This window comes from Scyliorhinus torazame, chromosome 10 (genome assembly GCF_047496885.1).
Source record: "Scyliorhinus torazame isolate Kashiwa2021f chromosome 10, sScyTor2.1, whole genome shotgun sequence".
Lineage (NCBI taxonomy): Eukaryota > Metazoa > Chordata > Chondrichthyes > Carcharhiniformes > Scyliorhinidae > Scyliorhinus > Scyliorhinus torazame.
The window spans coordinates 180,486,486-180,508,234 of NC_092716.1; the positions used below are offsets into that span (position 1 = coordinate 180,486,486).

The window sequence follows — 21,749 nt, forward strand, 5'->3', positions numbered from 1 at the left end:
GCTCAGATTTGACGTCGCAGGAGGGGGCCAGTGTTCAGGTAGGTGGTTTGAAGTGTGTCTACTTCAATGCCAGGAGTATACGAAATAAGGTAGGGGAACTGGCAGCATGGGTTGGTACCTGGGACTTCGATGTTGTGGCCATTTCGGAGACATGGATAGAGCAGGGACAGGAATGGATGTTGCAGGTTCCGGGGTTTAGGTGTTTTAGTAAGCTCAGAGAAGGAGGCAAAAGAGGGGGAGGTGTGGCGCTGCTAGTCAAGAGCAGTATTACGGTGGCGGAGAGGATGCTAGATGGGGACTCATCTTCCGAGGTAGTATGGGCTGAGGTTAGAAACAGGAAAGGAGAGGTCACCCTGTTGGGAGTTTTCTATAGGCCTCCAAATAGTTCTAGGGATGTAGAGGAAAGGATGGCGAGGATGATCCTGGATAAGAGCGAAAGTAATAGGGTAGTTATTATGGGAGACTTTAACTTTCCAAATATTGACTGGAAAAGATATAGTTCGAGTACATTAGATGGGTCGTTTTTTGTACAGTGTGTGCAGGAGGGTTTCCTGACACAGTTTGTTGACAGGCCAACAAGAGGCGAGGCCACATTGGATTTGGTTTTGGGTAATGAACCAGGCCAGGTGTTGGATTTGGAGGTAGGTGAGCACTTTGGGGACAGTGACCACAATTCGGTGACGTTTACGTTAAGGATGGAAAGGGATAAGTATACACCGCAGGGCAAGAGTTATAGCTGGGGGAAGGGCAATTATGATGCCATTAGACGTGACTTGGGGGGGATAAGGTGGAGATGTAGGCTGCAAGTGTTGGACACACTGGATAAGTGGAGCTTGTTCAAGGATCAGCTACTGCGTGTTCTTGATAAGTATGTACCGGTCAGGCGGGGAGGAAGGTGCCGAGCGAGGGAACCGTGGTTTACCAAAGAAGTGGAATCTCTTGTTAAGAGGAAGAAGGAGGCCTATGTGAAGATGAGGTGTGAAGTTTCAGTTGGGGCGATGGATAGTTACAAGGTAGCGAGGAAGGATCTAAAGAGAGAGCTAAGACGAGCAAGGAGGGGACATGAGAAGTATTTGGCAGGAAGGATCAAGGAAAACCCAAAAGCTTTCTATAGGTATGTCAGGAATAAGCGAATGACTAGGGACAGAGTAGGACCAGTCAAGGACAGGGATGGGAAGTTGTGTGTAGAGTCTGAAGAGATAGGCGAGATACTAAATGAATATTTTTCGTCAGTATTCACTCAGGAAAAAGATAATGTTGTGGAGGAGAATGCTGAGCTCCAGGTAAATAGATTAGATGGCATTGAGGTACGTAGGGAAGAGGTGTTGGCAATTCTGGACAGGCTGAAAATAGATAAGTCCCCGGGACCTGATGGGATTTATCCTAGGATTCTCTGGGAGGCCAGGGAAGAGATTGCTGGACCATTGGCTTTGATTTTTATGGCATCATTGGATACAGGAATAGTGCCAGAGGACTGGAGGATAGCAAATGTGGTCCCTTTGTTCAAAAAGGGGAGCAGAGACAACCCCGGCAACTATAGACCGGTGAGCCTCACGTCTGTAGTGGGTAAAGTCTTGGAGGGGATTATAAGAGACAAGATTTATAATCATCTAGATAGGAATAATATGATCAGGGATAGTCAGCATGGCTTTGTGAAGGGTAGGTCATGCCTCACAAACCTTATCGAGTTCTTTGAGAAGGTGACTGAACAGGTAGACGAGGGTAGAGCAGTTAATGTGGTGTATATGGATTTCAGCAAAGCGTTTGATAAGGTTCCCCACGGTAGGCTATTACAGAAAATACGGAGGCTGGGGATTGAGGGTGATTTAGAGATGTGGATCAGAAATTGGCTAGCTGAAAGAAGACAGAGGGTGGTGGTTGATGGGAAATGTTCAGAATGGAGTTCTGTCACAAGTGGAGTACCACAAGGATCTGTTCTGGGGCCGTTGCTGTTTGTCATTTTTATCAATGACCTAGAGGAAGGCGCAGAAGGGTGGGTGAGTAAATTTGCAGACGATACTAAAGTCGGTGGTGTTGTCGATAGTGTGGAAGGAAGTAGCAGGTTACAGAGGGATATAGATAAGCTGCAGTGCTGGGCTGAGAGGTGGCAAATGGAGTTTAATGTAGAGAAGTGTGAGGTGATTCACTTTGGAAGGAAAAACAGGAATGTGGAATATTTGGCTAATGGAAAAGTTCTTGAAAGTGTGGATGAGCAGAGGGATCTAGGTGTCCATGTACATAGATCCCTGAAAGTTGCCACCCAGGTTGATAGGGTGGTGAAGAAGGCCTATGGAGTGTTGGCCTTTATTGGTAGAGGGATTGAATTCCGGAGTCAGGAGGTCATGTTGCAGCTGTACAGAACTCTGGTACGGCCGCATTTGGAGTATTGCGTACAGTTCTGGTCACCGCATTATAGGAAGGACGTGGAGGCTTTGGAACGGGTGCAGAGGAGATTTACCAGGATGTTGCCTGGTATGGAGGGAAAATCTTATGAGGAAAGGCTGATGGACTTGAGGTTGTTTTCGTTAGAGAGAAGAAGGTTAAGAGGAGACTTAATAGAGGCATACAAAATGATCAGAGGGTTAGATAGGGTGGACAGTGAGAGCCTTCTCCCGCGGATGGAAATGGCTAGCACGAGGGGACATAGCCTTAAACTGAGGGGTAATAGATATAGGACAGAGGTCAGGGGTAGGTTCTTTACGCAAAGAGTAGTGAGGCCGTGGAATGCCCTACCTGCTACAGTAGTGAACTCGCCAACATTGAGGGCATTTAAAAGTTTATTGGATAAACATATGGATGATAATGGTATAGTGTAGGTTAGATGGCTTTTGTTTCGGTGCAACATCGTGGGCCGAAGGGCCTGTACTGCGCTGTATTGTTCTATGTTCTATGTTCTATGTTCTATAAAGTCACCAGCAAGACCGGCGCCTCAGGGGACTTCCGGTGACGGCGGGCGGGAGGAAGCCGCACAATGGAGGGCTCCCGTTCGGGAACGGCATTTTCGGGGGCTTTCAGCCCGGTTCCAGGGTCCACAGAGGCGGCAAAAGCAGGGAGAAGGCACAGAGGAGGCACAGTGAAGGCACAGTAAAGAAAAATGTCGTGGGTGAGCAAAAAAACGGCCGTAAAAAAAACAGCTGAAGGTACGTCGGGGAGTGGAAAAGTCACCGCGGGGTCACTAAGGAAAATGGAGGCTGGAGCACCAGGGTAGGCCACATTGCTTATGGCTGAAGAAATAACTAAGGTGATGGCTGCGGAATTCGAAAGGCGGTTTACAAAATACATGGAGACAATGAGGAAGGAGATGAGAGAGGTTTTGAGTGTGCTGGTGGAGGAGGCGATTACCCCGGTGACAACGGCAGTGGCGAGCGCAGTGGTGGACGTGCAAGAGCAAGGGGAGGCGCTAAAGGAAGTGGAGGAGACATTATTGCAGCACGGTGATCAACTTGCCTCGATGGGGAAGGAGATGCGGAAGGTGATGGAGATTAACAAGGATCTGTGAGGAAAAATGGAAGACCTGGAAAACAGATCCAGGCGACAGAATTTGACGATTGTGGGGCTGCCCGAAGGAGTTGAAGGACCGAGGCCGACTGAGTATTTTGCCGCGATGCTGGCGAAACTATTGGGAGAGGGGGAGGATCCCTCCCGATATGAACTGGATCGGGCTCATTGGTCGTGGAGGCCTGTACCAAAGGCGAGTGAGCCACCAAGGGTAGTGACTCTGTGCTTCCGTAGGTACAGTGTGAAGGAGAAGGTCCTGTGCTGGGCCAAGCAGAAGCAGGTGGTGCAGTGGGCTGGAGCTGGTATACGTGTATACCAGGACTTTACGGTGGAGCTGGCGAGGAGGTGGGCTGCCTTCAACCGGGTGAAGAGGGCACTGTACATTAGCAAGGTGCAGTGCATCATTGTATATCCAGCGAAGCTGAGGGTGACTTACAAACGCAAGGACTTTTATTTTGGAACGGCGGAAGCAACGGAGGAGTTTGCGAAGGCAGAAGGACTGTGGCAGAACTGAGAAATTGAGAAATGGCCATGTGCCGATGTAACCTCATGACTGTGGATGGGCTAAAGGAGTCAATGTTGTTTATATTTGGACAAGGGAAGTGACGGGACTTTCACACGAAATGAGGGCTCTTTGGGGTGTAGGTGGATATGCGGAGTTTGTGTGCTAAAAGGGGATTTCTGGGCTGTCCTAGGGCCGGGCAAGGGGGGAAGGGGCTCGGGCGGGGTCCTCCACACTGGCCAGTTTAAGCCGGCCAGTGAACGGGAGTGAGGTGGTGGGAGGATGGTATTGCTGGTATTGTTAAGGGGATTGATTTAGTATTTGTTATCGTTTACTGTTTGTGGGTGGAGTGTAAATGTTAAAGGAAAATGTGAAAATGGAGAATAAAAACATTTAAAAAATAAGACCGGCGCCTCAGAGATCAGTGTGTCAATTTTAAAAGGTGCCCAGATCTGAAAGTGGGGATGAGGGCCCCCCACACACCCAACCACGGACATCAGAACCGCCCCCCACCCCCCCCCCCGCAGACATGGGCAATATCCCACAACCCCGGAGGGGCAACCCCCCCCCCCCCCCATCGCTAAAGGTCCGTGTGACCAACCCCCGCCCACCCCCCCCCCCCCTCCCTCCCCGCTATACCGCCCAGGTGACCTGGCTGGGACACTGTGACCTCAGTCTGGTTGCGCATATTTAAATGCACCTAATGACTCTTTTAAATATACTTAACTGGATCCAGATCATGCGAGCTTAGCGGGTCAAGTTCATCAAGCCCGTCGCCCGCACAAAATCCGTTTTTTTGCCTCTCCTGCTATGCACCCAGGATTGGCGCCAGGCGCAACGAGGTGGGAAAATCGCGCACTTTCAGTCGCAACAATAAGACTGAGGACATTGTTTTCAGAATGTGCCACGAACTATACCAATTTTATTGTCTGCTCCGTGGTCCTTCCTCTACTTCTGTCTCCCACTTGAAATTTATTACTAATTTGCAAAATGCCCTGGAACACTTTTAGAAAATGTTACCTGAAAGTTGCTGTTGTTTACCTGTTGCATTGGTATAAGCCATCTGCCGTATCATTTCTATGGTGTTTTCCATCAGCTCAGCTGATTTCACTGCTTTATTGGTCTCAGCTGCAGCACGCTTGAAGAAACAGAGCAGGCCTTCGGCTGTAATATTTTTGGACCGTGTTGCTTTATACCTGGGAATCAAAGAGCACATCTTAGAGCAGTGGCTAGTTTATCCTTGGCAGTGTAAGTCTTTGACGAGAAGCCTTCCCCTGCCTTCCCAGCGAAAGTGTAGAACATGGTCAAATAGAAGGCATAAATCTAGTTGTATGAGCTTTACTATTGTCAAAGGGATAGCCCCTTATTTGAAGGAATTCAACTGAATCAGTTGCAGAGAAGAAAATGCCTCATCTATGGTGTGATGCAGTTTGGCCATAGGGGTACACATTCCACCTGGGAGGCTTTGTTCATTTTCTGATGCCTTTGTCCAGCCAATCAGTTGGAGGCATCACCTTAAGTAACACCATTTGTCTGGATAAGTGCAGCTCCAATAACACTCAAGAAGCTCAACACCACCCAGGACAAAGCAGCCGACTTGGCTGGCACCCTATCCATTATCTTAAACATTCCCTCCCTCCACCACAAATGCACAATGGCAGCAGTGTGTACCATCCACAAGATGCATATCACTAACTCACCAAGCCTCCCACGACAGCACCTTCCAAACTCACAACCTCTGCCACCAAGAAGGGCAGCAGACACATAGGAATGCAAGTTCCCCTCCAAACCACACACCATCCTGACTTAAAAATATATTGCTATTCCTTCACTGCCTCTCGTCCTAAATCCTGCAACTCCCTCCCTAACAGCACTGTGGGTATACCTACACCTCATGGATTGCAAAGGTTCAAGAAGTCAGTTCATCATCAATTTCACAAGGGCAATTAGGGATGGGTAACAAATTCTGGCCTCACCAGCAAAGCCCACATCCTGCGAAAGAATTTAAAAAACAGGTAAATCTATCTGGAAAATTCTTCGAGGACCATTTGGTCTTGATTTCTTTATTATATTAAAGGCGTGATTGTGTGATCTAAGATTATGGACACGATTGAATGGCCACGCTGCGCCCAACAAGCAACGTTCCATGGTGCGAAGTGTCCGATAGAAGCCGAGAGACCCCGCTCCCAGGATCTACCCGGCTCGCAATGCCTCATCAGATCTAACGCGATGTATGCGATGTGAATCCTGCCCATTGTGGGCAGGATCACCTTTTAGCAAATCTGCATATTAGAGTGAGGCAGCTAGTCTTGCTCTAATATGCAGTTTCCCAAGGTACCCAAGGGGTTGGGATCTATCCCCTCTGCCTCCCTCGGACACTTCGGGTGAGCGCTGTTCAATACTGGTCTTCACAACTGTGGACCAGACATGGGCATCTCCCAGGGGTTTAGAGGCCCCCAGATGCATGCCGTTTGGGAAGGATGGTACTCAGGCAGAGTCCCTCAGTGCAGAAAATAGGGCTATGTGCTGCCTTGGTATTGTGTTTCTCGACACTGCAAGCATTGGGAAACATGAGGCTAAACACACTCGCAATGGAACTTTATTCCCAATTAATTACATTGCATCCTAGATCATCAGGCAAATGATCCTGCTTGATCTAACAATAGTAATGATAAAATAATTTCCTAATATTTAATGGTATCAGGTGGTAGCAGTGAAACATTTCCTGCCTAGAGTCGTTGTACTTCGTTGCAGGTGGTTGACATTAACCTTTTCTCTTATGTTCGTATTTCACTATTCAGAATTGAGTAAACCAGGAAACTCTTGCTAACAGCAAGCACACAGGTTACATCAGATTCTACTGAACAACATCAGATTCCATTGAACACTTCCAGTTCAGCAACAGGATGAGATAGCAAACTTCCTACCACCACACTCTGCCATCAAGTACTTTCAGACCAGGTACAACACCGGCTAGATAGGAAAATGACTTGCTCTCATATAGTACAATGTCACATCTCTGATGTATCCCAAATCACTTCACATGGTTGTAGTGATCTCTATATGTGCATGTACACAAGGGGTTAATGTGTAATCAGTAGCACCACATGATCTCTAAAGGGCCGGACCAGCAGGGGTATAAAAGGCAACCACATTGAGTCTCTCTATCTCTCTTGGGTGCACTGTGACCAGGGCAATAGCAGGCTAGCTCAGATGGCTTGTGGAGTTACGTATAGTTACCGTAGTTAGATCTTGTTAACCTTATCACTCGTATCAAAGTTAAAGTAAAGAACTCATGCAATTATTGTTGTAGTTACTCTATAAACCTTTTGTTACTACTGGACGAGTTCGTATCTTCTTCATCAAGATTCAGGATACCTCATCATTAGCCAACGATTGAGTAGCACATGTTACCTACCACACAGGTAACAAAACAATGGTAATTAACATTGAAGTGCAGTCCTTCATGTTTATGTAGACAGAGGTCGGCAAGATCCCACAATGACCATGAAATGAAAGACCAGTTAATCTGTTGAAGGCAGAGCGAAGTGTATTAACCAGGATAACTACTTGAAATGAACAGGTAGATAGCCTCAGCTAAGTGTCTAGTTCAGAGAGTGACGCCTTTAACAATACAGTGCTCTCCCTGTGAAGGACTGAGCACTAAGTTTCATGGGATATTTTTTACTAATTTAAAGGTGCTACATAAATGCAAGATTGTGTTAAAGTATCAGTTAGATTATGGCGTGATGTTCTGTGGCCTTAGATGTTCTGTGTTCTCTGTCACGGAGACAAAATTATTCCTGAGTCAGTCAACATTTAAATGCAGGGTAAGGCTTCTTCTGTACTGTGTTAATAACATGCCTTAACCTCAAGTCTTGCATGATGACATTTCTTTTCTTACACCAACTACTTCTGAGATATTTCTGAATGAAATTGCCAATTTGCTGGCCCAGCTATCGTTCTATGGTATAGTTCCTGTCTGGTTCTTGATAAGCTCACAATATTCTGTTCATTACATTGTTCCCACTGCATGTATCTTTACTGTGCTGAACTCAACATTCCGACACATTCTTCTACAATTAATTTAAAATTCAGTGTCATCTACTCAGCGCATCCAGGCTTATTTCAACTTGTTGCCGAGTCTTTTCACCTTAAAAGAGTTATGTACAATGGGCCTTAGCATGTAACTTGTTTTCCACATTTAACAGACCCCGCTTTGTTCTTTTCTTAACATGTTTGAATCTTACCTCGCTGCAGATCTGAAGGAACAACTGACAAGATCAAATGCTTCCCTCAATGTCTCATTCATAAACTCATTCACTTGCTGAGATAGACATCCTGTAAGATCCAAAGAAAAATCACATGGTTTACAGATTGAAGCAATGGATTTAAAAGTAGAAATATAATGGAGGTCGTAGGTTAAATAGGAATAATATCTATTTAGTTCCAAATGTTCCAATTCTGTTAAGTTTCCCTGAGACATTTTAGTTCATCTTCATCTTGAAATGGGATCTTTAATGAAAATCTGATCTAATCATAGATGAATCATAGAATCCCTACAGTGCAGAAGGAGGCCATTCAGCCCATTGAGTCTGCACCGGTTTTCTGAAAGAGCACCGTACCTAGGCCCACTTCCCCGCCCAATCCCCATAACCCCACCTAACCTGCGCATCTTCAGACACTAAGGGGCAATTTTAGTATGGCCAATGCACAGTGAAGACACATGCATGTGGAGAAAGCCGGAGCACCTGGAATAAACTCGCGCAGACACGGGGGAGACTCCAGTCAACCAAGCCCAGAACTGAACCTAGGACCCTGACGCTGTGAGGCAGCAGTGCTAACCACTGTACCACCATGCTGCCCTTCCCCTCTGTTTTACATTGCTTCTGTCCAATGGCTCCTCGCCCGCCGACCAGAAAACTTGCCCTTTGTTCCCATGTCAAAGATACTGAATTGAAATTGTTTGGAGTCTCGTGTTTCCGATGGTTCAGCTGGCAAAGCCAGCAGTAGCGGAGGTTTAAAACCCGGAAAACCACAGTATCTGCACTGAAGTAGCTGAATAGCTAAGTGTGTAATTAAAGGTTCTGCTTTCTGAATCAAAAGAAGTCACCAACTATCCCAAACTGTTCACTGACCCTTGGATCTCACTCCTATCTCTGATGAAGACGGAATGGATTCAGCTTTGTTTTCATACTCGAGCATTGTTGTACAGATTGCTGGAACAATTGCAGGGTGGCACAGTAGCACAGTGGTTAGCACTGTTGATTCTCAGTGCCCGGGTCCCAGGTCCGATTCCGGGCTTGGGTCACTGTCTGTGCGAAATCTGCACGTCCTCCCTGTGTTGCGTAGGTTTTCTCCGGGTGCTCCGGTTCCCTCCCACAAGTCCCGAAAGATGTGCTGTTTGGTAATTTGGACATTCTGAATTCTCCCTCTGTGTAATGGGGGCTTTTCACAGTACATTCATTGCGGTGTTAATGTAAGCATACTTGTGACAATAATAAAGATTGTTATTGTTATTGTTGTTAAGTATGGAAAGAATTTTTCTCGGAAAAAAAGAGCTAAAGAGGAAGTGTTTCAATTTAAATGGCTGGAAATCGGTGGGCCCCAATCGCGGGCCAGGCCACCGTGGGGGCACCCCCCCGGGCCAGATCGCCCCACGCCCCCCCCAGGACCCCGGAGCGTGCCCGCGCCGCCTTGTCCCGCCGTTCAAATGGTGGTTTAATCCACGCTGGTGGGACAGGCATTCCAGCAGCGGGACTTCGGCCCATCGTGGGCCGGAGAATCGGCGGGGTGGGCCCGCCGACCGGCGCGGTGCGATTCCGGTCCCCGCCGACCGCGCGGTGCGATTCCCGCCCCCGCCGAATCTCTGGTGACGGAGACTTCGGGGGCGGGATTCACGCCAGCTCCCGGCGATTCTCCGACCCGGCGTGGGGTCAGAGAATCCCGCCCCTGATTTAGGAAACAAAATAATTGTCACTTGGAAAAACATGGAATTTTAATTCGTTAAACATAAGTAACGTCTGATAAATTTGATTTTGACCATTGATGAAATAACAGAGAGGTAGTACATGAACGTTCAAAAGGTGTTTGACAAAAGTGTCACATAAAAGACTTGGGGCTGGATTCTCTGCAGCTCCGCCCCAAAATCAGGCCCTCCGCCGCTCCGGTGATTATCCGGGCCCCGAATATCCGCGCGGCTATGGGGCCATTGCCAGAGGTTCCCCCCACAGCGATACTCCGCTCCCGACGGCGTGGAACTAACATGGTACGGCCGGTCGGGACTCTCGCATGGCAGCTGCGGGCTCAGTCTGTGGCTGCCCTGGTGGTGGCGCGGGGGGGGGTGGGGGGGGGGGGGGGGGGCGGCCGCGGCCGCGGCCTTATGGGCTGCCGGGAGAGATTGGGCTGGACGGATCCTCGGGCGTGCGGCCGATCGGGGAGCCTAGTTTCTTTGTGTGGGTCCACGGTCCGACTCCGCCATGGCGCTCGGCGAGGCTGCCGGAGGCCGCCGCCATTCACATGTGCAGACTCAGAACTGGAAGTGCGGGGCCTGTATCCACAGCCAAAGTTGCGTGAAGCACTCCGGGTCCCTGCTACCTTCCTGGAGGTAAGTGAATCGGGGTTTTTTTTCAGGAAACTCGGGAGTGCAATGCCTGCGTTTTTACGTTGGCGTGGGGACATAGCCCCATTTTGGGAGAATCCAGCCCTTGTTTGTAAAATTGGAGCTCAAGGGATAGAGACAATGGTAATGTGGATACAAAATGAACAGTCAAAAAGCAGAGGGTAGAGGTAGTTGTTTTTTCAACTGGATGGAAATATACTCTGGCGTCCCCTAGGGGTCAGTATTAGGACCCCTGCTCTTAATATAATGTTAATGACCTGGACTACAGCATTCGTGACCTTTTTTCAAAGTTTTCCAATGCCACAAAGCTGGGAAGTGTAGTAAACAATGAGGAGGATAGTAGCAAATTTCAGGAGAAATTAGACAGACTGGTGAAGTAGGCAGACACATGATAGGTAGATAAAAATTAAGGCAGACGAAAAGAAGTGGTGTATCTTGGAAGGAAAAATAAGGAGAAGCTAAAAAACTATTTGTAATTTTATAGGGGGTGCAGAGACATAGATGCCTGCCAATAAGTCTTCAAAGATGCCAGGAGAAGTTGATGAAGCTGTTTAAAAACACGTGGCATCTGAGGCTTTACAAAAGAGGCACGCAGTACAAAATCAAGAATGTTCTGCTAAAATGTTATCAAGCACTGGTTAGGCCCCAGTTGGAGGATGGTGTTTAATTCTGGCACCACACTTTAGGAAGGATGTTAAGGCCTTGGAGAAGGAGCAGGGAAGATTTACAAGAATGGCGCCAGGATTGACAGACTTCAATTCTGTATAGAAGAACGAGAGAAGCTGGATCTGTTCTCCTTAGAGCACACAATGTTAAGAAAAGACTTTTTAAAAAGTGTTGAACATTTGGGCGGCATGGTGGCACAGTGGTGAGCATTGCTGCCTCACAGCTCCAGGGACCCGGGTGACTGTGTGGAGTTTGCACTTTCTCTCGTGGTTGCATGGATTTCCTCCGGGTGCTCCGATTTCCTTTCACATGCAAAGGTGTGCAGGTTAGGTGTATTGGCCATGCTAAATTGGCCCTTCGTGTGCAAAAGGTTAGCTGGGGTTACTGGGTTACGGGATAGGTTGGAGGCGTGGGCTACAGTAGTATGCTCTGTTCAAGGGCCGGTACAGACTCAATGGGCCGAATGGCCTCCATCTGCATTGGAGGGATTCTATGATTACAAGAGGTTTTGATAGATTAATGATGCAATGTTCTAAGAATACTTAAGAAAGAAGCCATGCCTCAGTAATAACGGATGGCACGCCCAACAAAGTGGTGGCAAGCAAAATTGCACGTCCTGGAACACCCACATGATAGTGACTGTGGGGAAATGTCTTCATTACGTCAATGAATTAACCAGGACTCAGATAAGCGTGGTCCATCTACTGCAAGGAGACCTGTAGCTTTTTGTAACATTGGACTGGCTTGTCCGCTGATAATAACAACCAGCCGCAGCCTAAGACTGTCTGAATGTCTTTGTGAAATGTGCGGCCTTATGACCTATGGAAATGGTGCTGTAAGAGTTATTCTGTGAGCGCCTTGTGTAATGTCAGTTCCAACAGACAGGGAGCCAGCTGCTAAGTTGCCCTTTCACTGGGCTGCAGACTTGTTCCTGCTTTCCTTTAATATCAATTCTACTTCAGCCTAGTTAGATTCACTAGTTTAATTGCTCCCTTTACATTACATTTCACTAGCACACTAGTTTCCATCACCGACCAGCTGTGATCATTGAACCCTTCCAAATCTGCACACATCCAAATTGAAGCAGAGCAAATCCTGCTCTAAAATCGAGGAAAATGTTATTATTGGACAGGTCGTGAGTCTCCTATAGATTGATTGGCCCATAACTTCCGGGTCCCCAGTGCCACATTTAGGAGGTACCCCTATGATGCGCTGGGGAATCCCTCTCGGAGGTTCCCAAGTAAGGGTTTACCTGGCAATTACCCAGAAGAACTAAATTCCTCTGGACGATTGTGCTGGGCTGGGAACCATTGGACAGAAGCAATTAATTTGCTAACTTTCGATGGTTCTTTAAGCTTTACTCTAATAGTTACTCTGAAAGAGTTAGAAGGAAAAATAAACTTCTAACTCCAGAGTAACTATTTAAGCACCAAGACCCAGCCTTGCACCAGACACCACACACAATCACAATCCCAGGGGAACAACCACCCCACCCCCAACCTGACCCCCTCTCCCGACTCCCTATCCGACTTCCCACTCCCTTCCACTTCCCCCCTCACACCTCCGCCTGCTGCGACCCAGTCCGACAATTCCCCTCTTAGACTGACCCCCCCCGCCCGCGCCATTGAATTCCCGTGCATCAAATTGCTGATGTTAGAACTCTGGGCGGGATTTACCAACCGCCCCGCCGCATGTTTTCCGACGGCGAAGGCGGCCAGCCAGTGGGAACCACTGGTCCTACCACTGTCAACGCGATTTACCATTGACTGTACCTCATGTCGCCCGGAAGCCCGTGCCCCGGCGTGGGACTAGAATTTCCTGCTGGCATGAACAGCTGGTAAATGCTGCCCTCTATCTCCGAGGCACTCCTTGTGTGAAAACTCGGTGGGTTGGTGTGGTATTATCAGGTATTACAGTATTACAGTACCCGAGAGGCTGAAGACCATTGGGCTGCCCCCTGGGCTGCGTGGCATCCCGCAGCGGCAGCCCCACAGACCTCCCCCGTATCCCCGCAGGCCTGCGCTGTAAGACGGCCCGCTAACTCCGTCGGGCCCCACTGTTTCATCTGCGGGCAGGCGAAGCATCCCCACCAGCGCTGCCCGGCCCGCACCTCCACCTGCAAAGGGTGCGGCAAGAAGGGTCATTTTGTGGGGGTCTGCCAGGCACGATCCGTGGCCGCGGTCTCCAGCGACTCCGGACCACCGCGGCAACCTTCCCTTCGTCCAGCGTGGTATCCGAGGGGCAAGATGGCCGCGCCTGTGGGTCGCAGGTGGCCCGAGGATAGGGGGGTGGCGGTGAGTGCTGGCCGCCATTTTGTCCATCCCCGCCGCCATTTTGTCCATCCCCGACCACCATGGGCGACCCATGGGAGACGCCATCTTGGATGGGGCCCCAGGCCCCCAGCACGGCCGACTACACGCTGCCCAATCAAAACCTGCAATTGCTTCATCTGGCCTCGGTGACTCTGGACCAAAATCGACCTCGGACACTCGCAACAGCAACGACGACGGTCTTCATCAACGGCCATGAGACGTCTTGCCTGATCGACTCTGGGAGCACGGAAAGCTTTATACACCCCGACACGGTAAGGCGCTGTTCACTTGTTACCCACCCTGTAAACCAAAGAATCTTCCTGGCCTCCGGGTCACACTCGGTGGAGATAAAGGGGTTCTGCCGAGCAAACCTCACTGTCCAAGGCAGGAATTTCAACAAGTTCCGCCTTTATGTTCTGCTGCACCTCTGCGCGGCTACACTCCTGGGGTTGGACTTCCAATGTAACTTGCAAAGCCTGACATTTAAATTCGGCGGCCCTTACTGCCTGCGGCCTCGCGACCCATAAGGTCGACCCGCCTTCCCTGTTTGCGAACCTCACCCCGGATTGCAAACCCGTCGCCACCAGGAGCAGACGGTACAGTGCCCAAGATCGGACCTTCATCAGGTCAGAGGTCCAAAGGCTACTGAGGGAAGGGGTCATCGAAGCTAGCAACAGTCCCTGGAGAGCTCAAGTAGTGGTGGTAAAGACCGGGGAGAAGCATAGGATGGTCATTGGCTACAGTCAGACCATCAACAGGTTTACACAGCTGGACGCATACACTCTACCCCGCATATCCGACCTGGTAAACAGGATCGCGCAATACAAGGTCTTCTCCACGGTGGATCTCAAGTCTGCCTACCATCAGGTACCCCTCCGTACTAGTGACCGCAAATACACTGCCTTCGAAGCAGATGGGCGGCTCTATCAATTATTAAGGGTTCCCTTTGGTGTCACTAATGGGGTCTCGGTCTTCCAGCGAGAGATGGACCGAATGGTTGACCGGTACGGCTTATGCGCAACATTCCCGTATCTTGATAACGTCACCATCTGCGGCCATGACCAGCAGGACCACGACACCAACCTCCGAAAATGTTTCCAGAATGTGAAAATCCTTAACTTAACGTATAATAAGGATAAATGCGTATTTAGCACCGACCGCCTAGCCAACCTCGGCTACGTGGTGCGAAATGGAGTTATAGGCCCGACCCTGAACGCATGCGCCCCCTTATGGAATTCCCCATCCCTCACTGCTCCAAGGCCCTGAAGCGCTGCCTTGGGTTTTTCAGTTATTACGCCCAGTGGGTCCCTAACTACGCAGACAAAGCCCGACCCGTAATCCAGTCCACAACCTTCCCCCTGTCGACGGAGGCTCGCCAGGCCTTCAGCCGCATCAAGGCAGACATTGCAAAGGCCACGGTGCACGCCATCGACGAGTCCCTCCCCGTCAAGATCGAGAGCGATGCGTCCGACGTAGCTCTGGCCGCTACCCTCAACCAAGCGGGCAGACCCGCGGCCTTCTTCTCCCGTACCCACCATGCTTCCGAAATTCGCCATTCCTCGGTTGAAAAAGAGGCACAAACCATAGTAGAAGCTGTGCGACATTGAAGGCATTACCTGGCCGGCAGGAGATTCACTCTCCTCACTGACCAACGGTCGGTGGCCTTCATGTTCGATAATGCACAGCGGGGCAAGATAAAAAACAAGATCTTGAGGTGGAGGATAGAACTCTCCACCTACAACTACGAGATCTTGTACCGTCCTGGAAAGCTAAATGAGCCTCCTGATGCCCTGTCCCGCGGCACATGTGCCACTGCACAAGTGGACCGCCTCTGAGCCCTCCACGAGGACCTCTGCCACCCGGGAGTCACTCGTTTTTTCCACTTCATTAAGATCCGCAACCTGCCCTACTCCATCGAGGAGGTCAGGACAGTCACCAGGGACTGCCAAATCTGCGCGGAGTGCAAACCGCACTTCTACCGGCCAGAGAGGGCGCACTGATAAAGGCTTCCCGTCCCTTTAAACGCCTCAGCATGGACTTCAAAGGTCTTCTCCCCTCCGCCGACCGCAACACGTATTTCCTGAACGTGATTGACGAGTACTCCCGGTTACCATTCGCTATCCCCTGCCCCGACATGACCACAACCCCCGTCATCAAGGTCCTCCAGGGTATCTTTACACTGTTCGGTTTCCCCGCGTACGTACACAGTGATAGGGGGTCCTCCTTTATGAGCGATGAACTGCGTCAATTCCTGCTCAACAGGGGATTTGCCTCAAGCAGGACGACCAGTTACAACCCCTGGGGAAATGGGCAGGTAGAGAGGGAGAACGGAACGGTTTGGAAGACCGCTCTACTGGCCCTACGATCCAGGAATCTCCCAGTCACCTGCTGGCAAGAAGTCCTCCCGGAGGCCCTACACGCCATCCGGTCTCTGCTCTGTACAACTACCAACCAGACACCTCATGAACGTCTCCTTGTCTTCCCCAGGAAGTCCTCCTCCGGGACCTCGCTCCCAACCTGGCTAGCAACACCCGGACCCATCCTGCTTCGGAAGCACGTGCAGGCGCACAAGTCGGACCCCCACCAGAATCACCACCGAAGCCCAGACGATCCAGGAGGACGACCAGGCCACCCGACCGACTGATTGCTTCACTGTAACTGCAACTGTAAACGAACACTGAATGTAGATATCATCCACGCTTGTAAATGTTCTCGACAACTCTGAAATCATATCTGATCATACCATGTTAGATGAAATTGTAACCACTGGCCACCACCCCCGCCGGACTCTTTTTTAACAGGGGGTGAATGTGGTATTATCAGGTATTACAGTATTACAGTACCCGAGAGGCTGAAGACCATTGGTTAAACCTCGGAGTTTACCATTGGCTGTTGGTACGTAGCTCCACCCTGACAGGCGAGGTATAAGAACCGGTGCCGTCCCAGCAGCCCTCATTTCTGTACCGAAGCTGCTGGGGAACAGTTCTAGTCGATGAAAGCCTTCAGTTATGTTACTACTTCATCTTTGATTGTAATTGATCGCGCGTCAGTTGGTAAATATTGTTTGCTGTACACTAAATGCATGGATTGCAGAAACATTTACCTGGTACTTCGTCAGGTGTGTCGGCCGAGGTAGAAATGGAGCTCAGGTAACTAAGTAGGAGCAACAGCTGGGGGATTCCTCTGCTTAAGACCTACATGTGAAAAAATAAACAGTTAGCACAACAGTGACATTGTCATTTCATTGGATATAAGCCGAAAAATGACAATAACTAAGTTAGCAGAGTCATATTTGAATTAGACCAGCTATAATGGCTGTGATTTAATGAGAGTAAAGAGTCCTGTTGTGGGCAAGTTTAGTGCGGTGTTTTCCGGTGCTTGTAGTGCCGGATCAGAAACTACCACAAAATGAATCCGGCAAAATACTGAAAACATCCGATAAAAAGTTAGCCATTTAAATTAGATGTTCCCTACATGGGGTTGTATTTCATCCTGGGCGAGAGTTCCGCTTTAGCCCTGGGGCTGAACATTTATCCTGGGCTAAGGGAGCTGAAATGATTCTGCATCCATTGACAAATGTTGTGTGCCTGTGCCATGGGAGTTGTAGTTTTCAGCCTGCTCCTGTGTTTCCAGAGGTACGAGACAAACTCATCAATGATGAGTATCTTTTGCAAATGTGCGTTATTTTAGAAATTTACCATTGGTTAGTGGCCCCCCAAAAAATCCAACAATGTGACACACATTATCTCAAAGATTTGGTATAATCGTGTAATTTGTGGGCTACCACCAGAAAAAATAATTCTGAATCTCCAGCTGTTACTGCCTGTAGCTATTCCCACCAGGAGATTTGCTGGAATGGTATGCCACACTTGTCTGTCTTGCACCATCCTCACATCCTCTGTAGCTCGTTTGCAACCACTCTGATATCCATTACCCAACTATGCATACGTTGACGTCTCTTTCTGCTGTGCTCCACTTTGCCATCTCAAAGAGATCCCTGTAACTATTCGGCCCTGATCAAATGGGTGGAATGCTGGCATTTTCTTTATTGGATGTCACTTTTTAGAATTCTTTTCATTCTTCCAATTTCAAGCACCTCTTCATTGGTCTTATAGTAGCACACGTATGTGCATCCACATTTCAAAAGCCTCTATTTTCTTCCATAGATCTTTATTTATTGTCAAGGTTTCTGAGACACACAGGAAAGTGGATAGAATGTAACATTTTATGAGATTTCCCTTGGTACAAGCTTGTTAACATATCCTTCATCTTCACAAAATTGCTTGCATCTACCTTTCTTCAAATTGTGACACCACAACTGCCATAGAATCATAGAATTTACAGTGCAAAAGGAGGCCATTTGGCCCATCGAGTCTGCACAGGCCCTTGGAAAGAGCACCCTATTTAAGCCCACACCTCCACCCCCGTAACCCAGCAACCCCACCTAACCTTTTTGGACACTAAGGGCAATTTAGCATGGCCAATCCACCTAACTTACACATTTTGGACTGTGGAAGGAAACCGGAGCACCCGGAGGAAACCCACGCGGACACGGGGAGAACGTGCAGACTCCGCAGAGACAGTGACCCAAGCCGGGAATCGAACCTGAGACCCTGGAGCTGTGAAGCAACAGTGCTAACCACTGTGCTACCATGCTGCCATCTTTTGTTATGATTTGTCTTAAATAAACAAACTTAGCTACTTGTTTCAATGTGACACCATCCACTTCAATCTTCACACCAGTTTCTTACAATGTATTCTTTCTAACTACCATTTCTTTTGATGTTCATATACATTCCATATTCTAAACTTCTAGTTTTACTTGATCTATGATATGTTATATGCCCTCTTCTGATTCTGCAAATAGTGTCATGTCATCAATGCACCACAAGTTAGTTTTGCTTTTGCCTTAATTTTGACCCTGGAAATACAACTAATTCTCTGAATATTTGCTCTGTGTACAGATTGAATAATTTTGGTGACAGCACACAGCTTTGTCGTAGTTCTCTCTTCACTTGAAATGTGTCTGATTGTTCATCTTCCAGCCCGATGCTCACTAATTGCTCCCAATATGGGCACTGGATAAAACTCACATCTTTACTGTCAATGTCACATTTCAGCAGCATGTCCATTGACTTTTGGTGCCATCCCTCGCTCATCTGGCCTATACGTATCTCCAATCCTACACTACAGGGATGACTTTTAATGGCTTCTGATGTGGCCAGTGGCCAGTTGTAAACAGTTATTAGAAAATTTTATGTGAGGGAAGAATCAGATGGACCTAATACTTAAGTCAAATGAGATTATCAGTTATTGTCCAAAATTAACAGGTAAGTCAGTAACTTTTTCATAATAAGCAGCATGAGAAAAGCAGGAGGACAGGCTGTATTCTGACTGAGTGACTTCAGTGTTTCTCACTGAGAATGGCTCAGTTGTACCACTATTGACTTGTTGGATGGTTCCTGAAGGACATCACTGCCAACCTGGGCCTGGGTCAGGTGGTGAGGTAACCAATATGTGGCAGGAACCTAACTGATCTTTGACCTCACTAATCTGTTGCAGCCAAGTCTGACCATGATCGCATTTGTCCAGATGAACCACCTCAATTCTTATGGCAACCAAGACGTTGATTGTATTCCCACTGGATGACTTGGTAAGAAATTAACTACCTGTGTTTTCCTACCAACTGACTATAGACACCGCCCAGCAGGAATAATTGAAAGTATCCCTTAAGTATTTTCTGATTGGTCCACAAAAAGTCTCGCACCTGAAAAAACCTAAATAGATTAGGCTTTGAAAGCTGGAATTTACCCAACCAATCTTCAATACCGGTGAACTTCCTCTCTATAAACAGGTCCCCAAACCGCTCCAACCCCTCCCTCCCCCATAACCCAAATGACGAATCCAAGACCGCCAGGCCAAAGCGATGATTTCTGCAGATTGGGGCTAACATTGACATGGCACCCAACTTAAAATTTTGCCTGAACTGTCTCCATATCCTCAGAGTGGCCATCGGGCTTCACATAAACTTTGCGGGGGAAACAGAAGCAAAGCTGTAACCAAGGCCCTCAAACTAGTACCTCTACAATTGCTCGCCTCCATCCACACCCAAATGAAATCCAGATCCTTAACCCCGTACTTAAAATACAAGTGCAAACTCCAAATCCCAGCTGGCACCCCAACATATCCTAAATATCATCTGTCCACCCCCAAACAGACATCTCACAACAAACACAGTTCATCGTTAGCTCGACCCCAGTTCAATCTTCTGCTTCTGTTTCAAAATAGTAATCTTTCAATTCTTAAGTTATTTGGAGACGCGCCGGGTACACCACAGCAAATTGAATGTTGTTCCTGCACACCACGGCCTTGGCCTTGTTGAATGTTGCACGCCTCTTAGCCAGTTACGCTCCCACATCCTAGCAGAGCTTAATAATTAAACCAAAAGACATCGGAGCAGAGTTAGGCCACTTGGCCCATCGAGTCTGCTCCGCCATTCAATCATGGCTGATGTTTTTCTCATCCGATTCTTCTGCCTTTTCCCCATAACCCCTTATCCCCTTATTAATCAAAAACCTATCTATCCCTGTCTTAAAGACACTCAGTGATTTGGCCTCCACAACCTTCTGTGGCAAAGTGTTCCACAGATTCACCACCCTCTGGCTGAAGAAATTCCTCCTTATCTCTGTTATAAAGGATCGTCCCTTTAGTCTGAGATTGTGTCCTCTGCTTTTAGTTTTTCCGACAAGTGAAAACATCCTCTCCACATCCACTCTATCCAGGCCACGCAGTATCCTGTAAGTTTCAATAAGATCCCCCCTCATCCTTCTAAACTCCAACGAGTACAGACTCGGAGAGCTCAACCGTTCCTCATTCGACGTGGCCCTCCCATTTATAGTCCCGATGGTCCTTCCGCAAGATTCTTTTCTTGGTAACTGTGAAAAGACACGATGATTGCCCGCGGTGGTTCACCAGAACGGGGCTTCTGCCTGAGTGACCTGTGGGCTCGATCCAATTCGGGAGGCGAAGCCATTCCACCCTCCCCCACCATCTTCACAAACAGCTGCGGCAAACATTTTGTTGGGTTCGGACCTTCCAGACTCTCTGGCAGCCAAACAATTCTCAAATTCTACCTTCTGGAGCGATTCACCAGATCGTTGACCTTGGCCCTTAACACCTTGTTGACACCAGCCATCCGTGCCATCTCCACTTCCAGAGAGGGATCTGATCACTCTGCCTTTAAAGGGCTGCATCCACATCCTTTAGCACCGAGCCTTGCACCTTTCCTGTCAAATCTGTTTTTGCCAGGCCCCCTTCGATTGCTCTGTTGGAGTTTTCAGAGACAGCCTGCCGCAATTTCTTAAGTTCCACTGCCAATATGCCTGTAAGCACCTCAGCAGTTAGTGGAGTGGCCAAAGACACAGCAGGAGCCACCGCAATTTTCTCAGCAGATGTTGTTTTCGAAGCTCCTGAGTCCAACGACGATTCTTTACTTTTCTGCTGCCTGGTTTTATACTTACTGGGCATTCCTTTTACGTGAGACTCTTACACCATCAAACTAACAAAGTTCCTCCCCAAATCACCCCCGAAAACCAGGCGAATAGGGCCACAATTAAGGTAGTCTGGCGGGAGACACCTCGTGTGCGACTGCTCTCTGCATGCCACCACTGAATTCCCCACAATGACAGACATAACTTAGGATGTGACAGTAACTCGGGGTAACTGCAATTCAGGGTTACCTGTGAGCTAAGCACCCAAAAGTAGCATTCTTTGCAATCCCATGGCCTAGGGATCAGAACAAATTTCTCGAATGCTTCACACCCAACATGACAATGAGCAACTAGGATATTAATAGGAATGAGAGGCTCAAGGAACAGTCCTTTTTGCAACTATGGTGAAGCCAGCATGTCAATGCAAGAGACATGGCTGAAGTTTTTCCCAACATCTTGAGCTAAAAGTGATGAGTTGATGGTTTGACTCATCTTTTCTTGAGGACCACTATCATAATTAATACTGTCCTGGTAATCCACTCAACATTAAGAGGTGCCTAAGAGCATGGAAGGAAGTAAGTGACAGCTTCTTCTCTGAGTGGAGCTTATGATGATAACATTCTGAATATAGTGCTGGAGACCTCTGTGCCAGAACTAGC

The 21,749-nt window shown here is 48.4% G+C and overlaps 1 protein-coding gene across 1 annotated transcript in view; it reads right to left on the reverse strand.

Annotated features, from left to right (window-relative positions):
- The window catches only part of LOC140430274 (eosinophil peroxidase-like), a 93,089-nt gene extending 71,962 nt beyond the window's left edge, over window positions 1-21,127 (reverse strand). Inside the window, exons 1-4 of the mRNA XM_072517697.1 lie at window positions 20,882-21,127; window positions 16,704-16,794; window positions 8,251-8,341; window positions 5,021-5,196 (exon numbers count right to left, since the gene is read on the reverse strand). Of these exons, the coding sequence (XP_072373798.1) occupies window positions 5,021-5,196; window positions 8,251-8,341; window positions 16,704-16,794; window positions 20,882-21,127 (604 nt within the window). The remainder of the gene's footprint in view (window positions 1-5,020; window positions 5,197-8,250; window positions 8,342-16,703; window positions 16,795-20,881) is intronic.
- Between the last annotated feature and the right edge of the window lie 622 nt (window positions 21,128-21,749).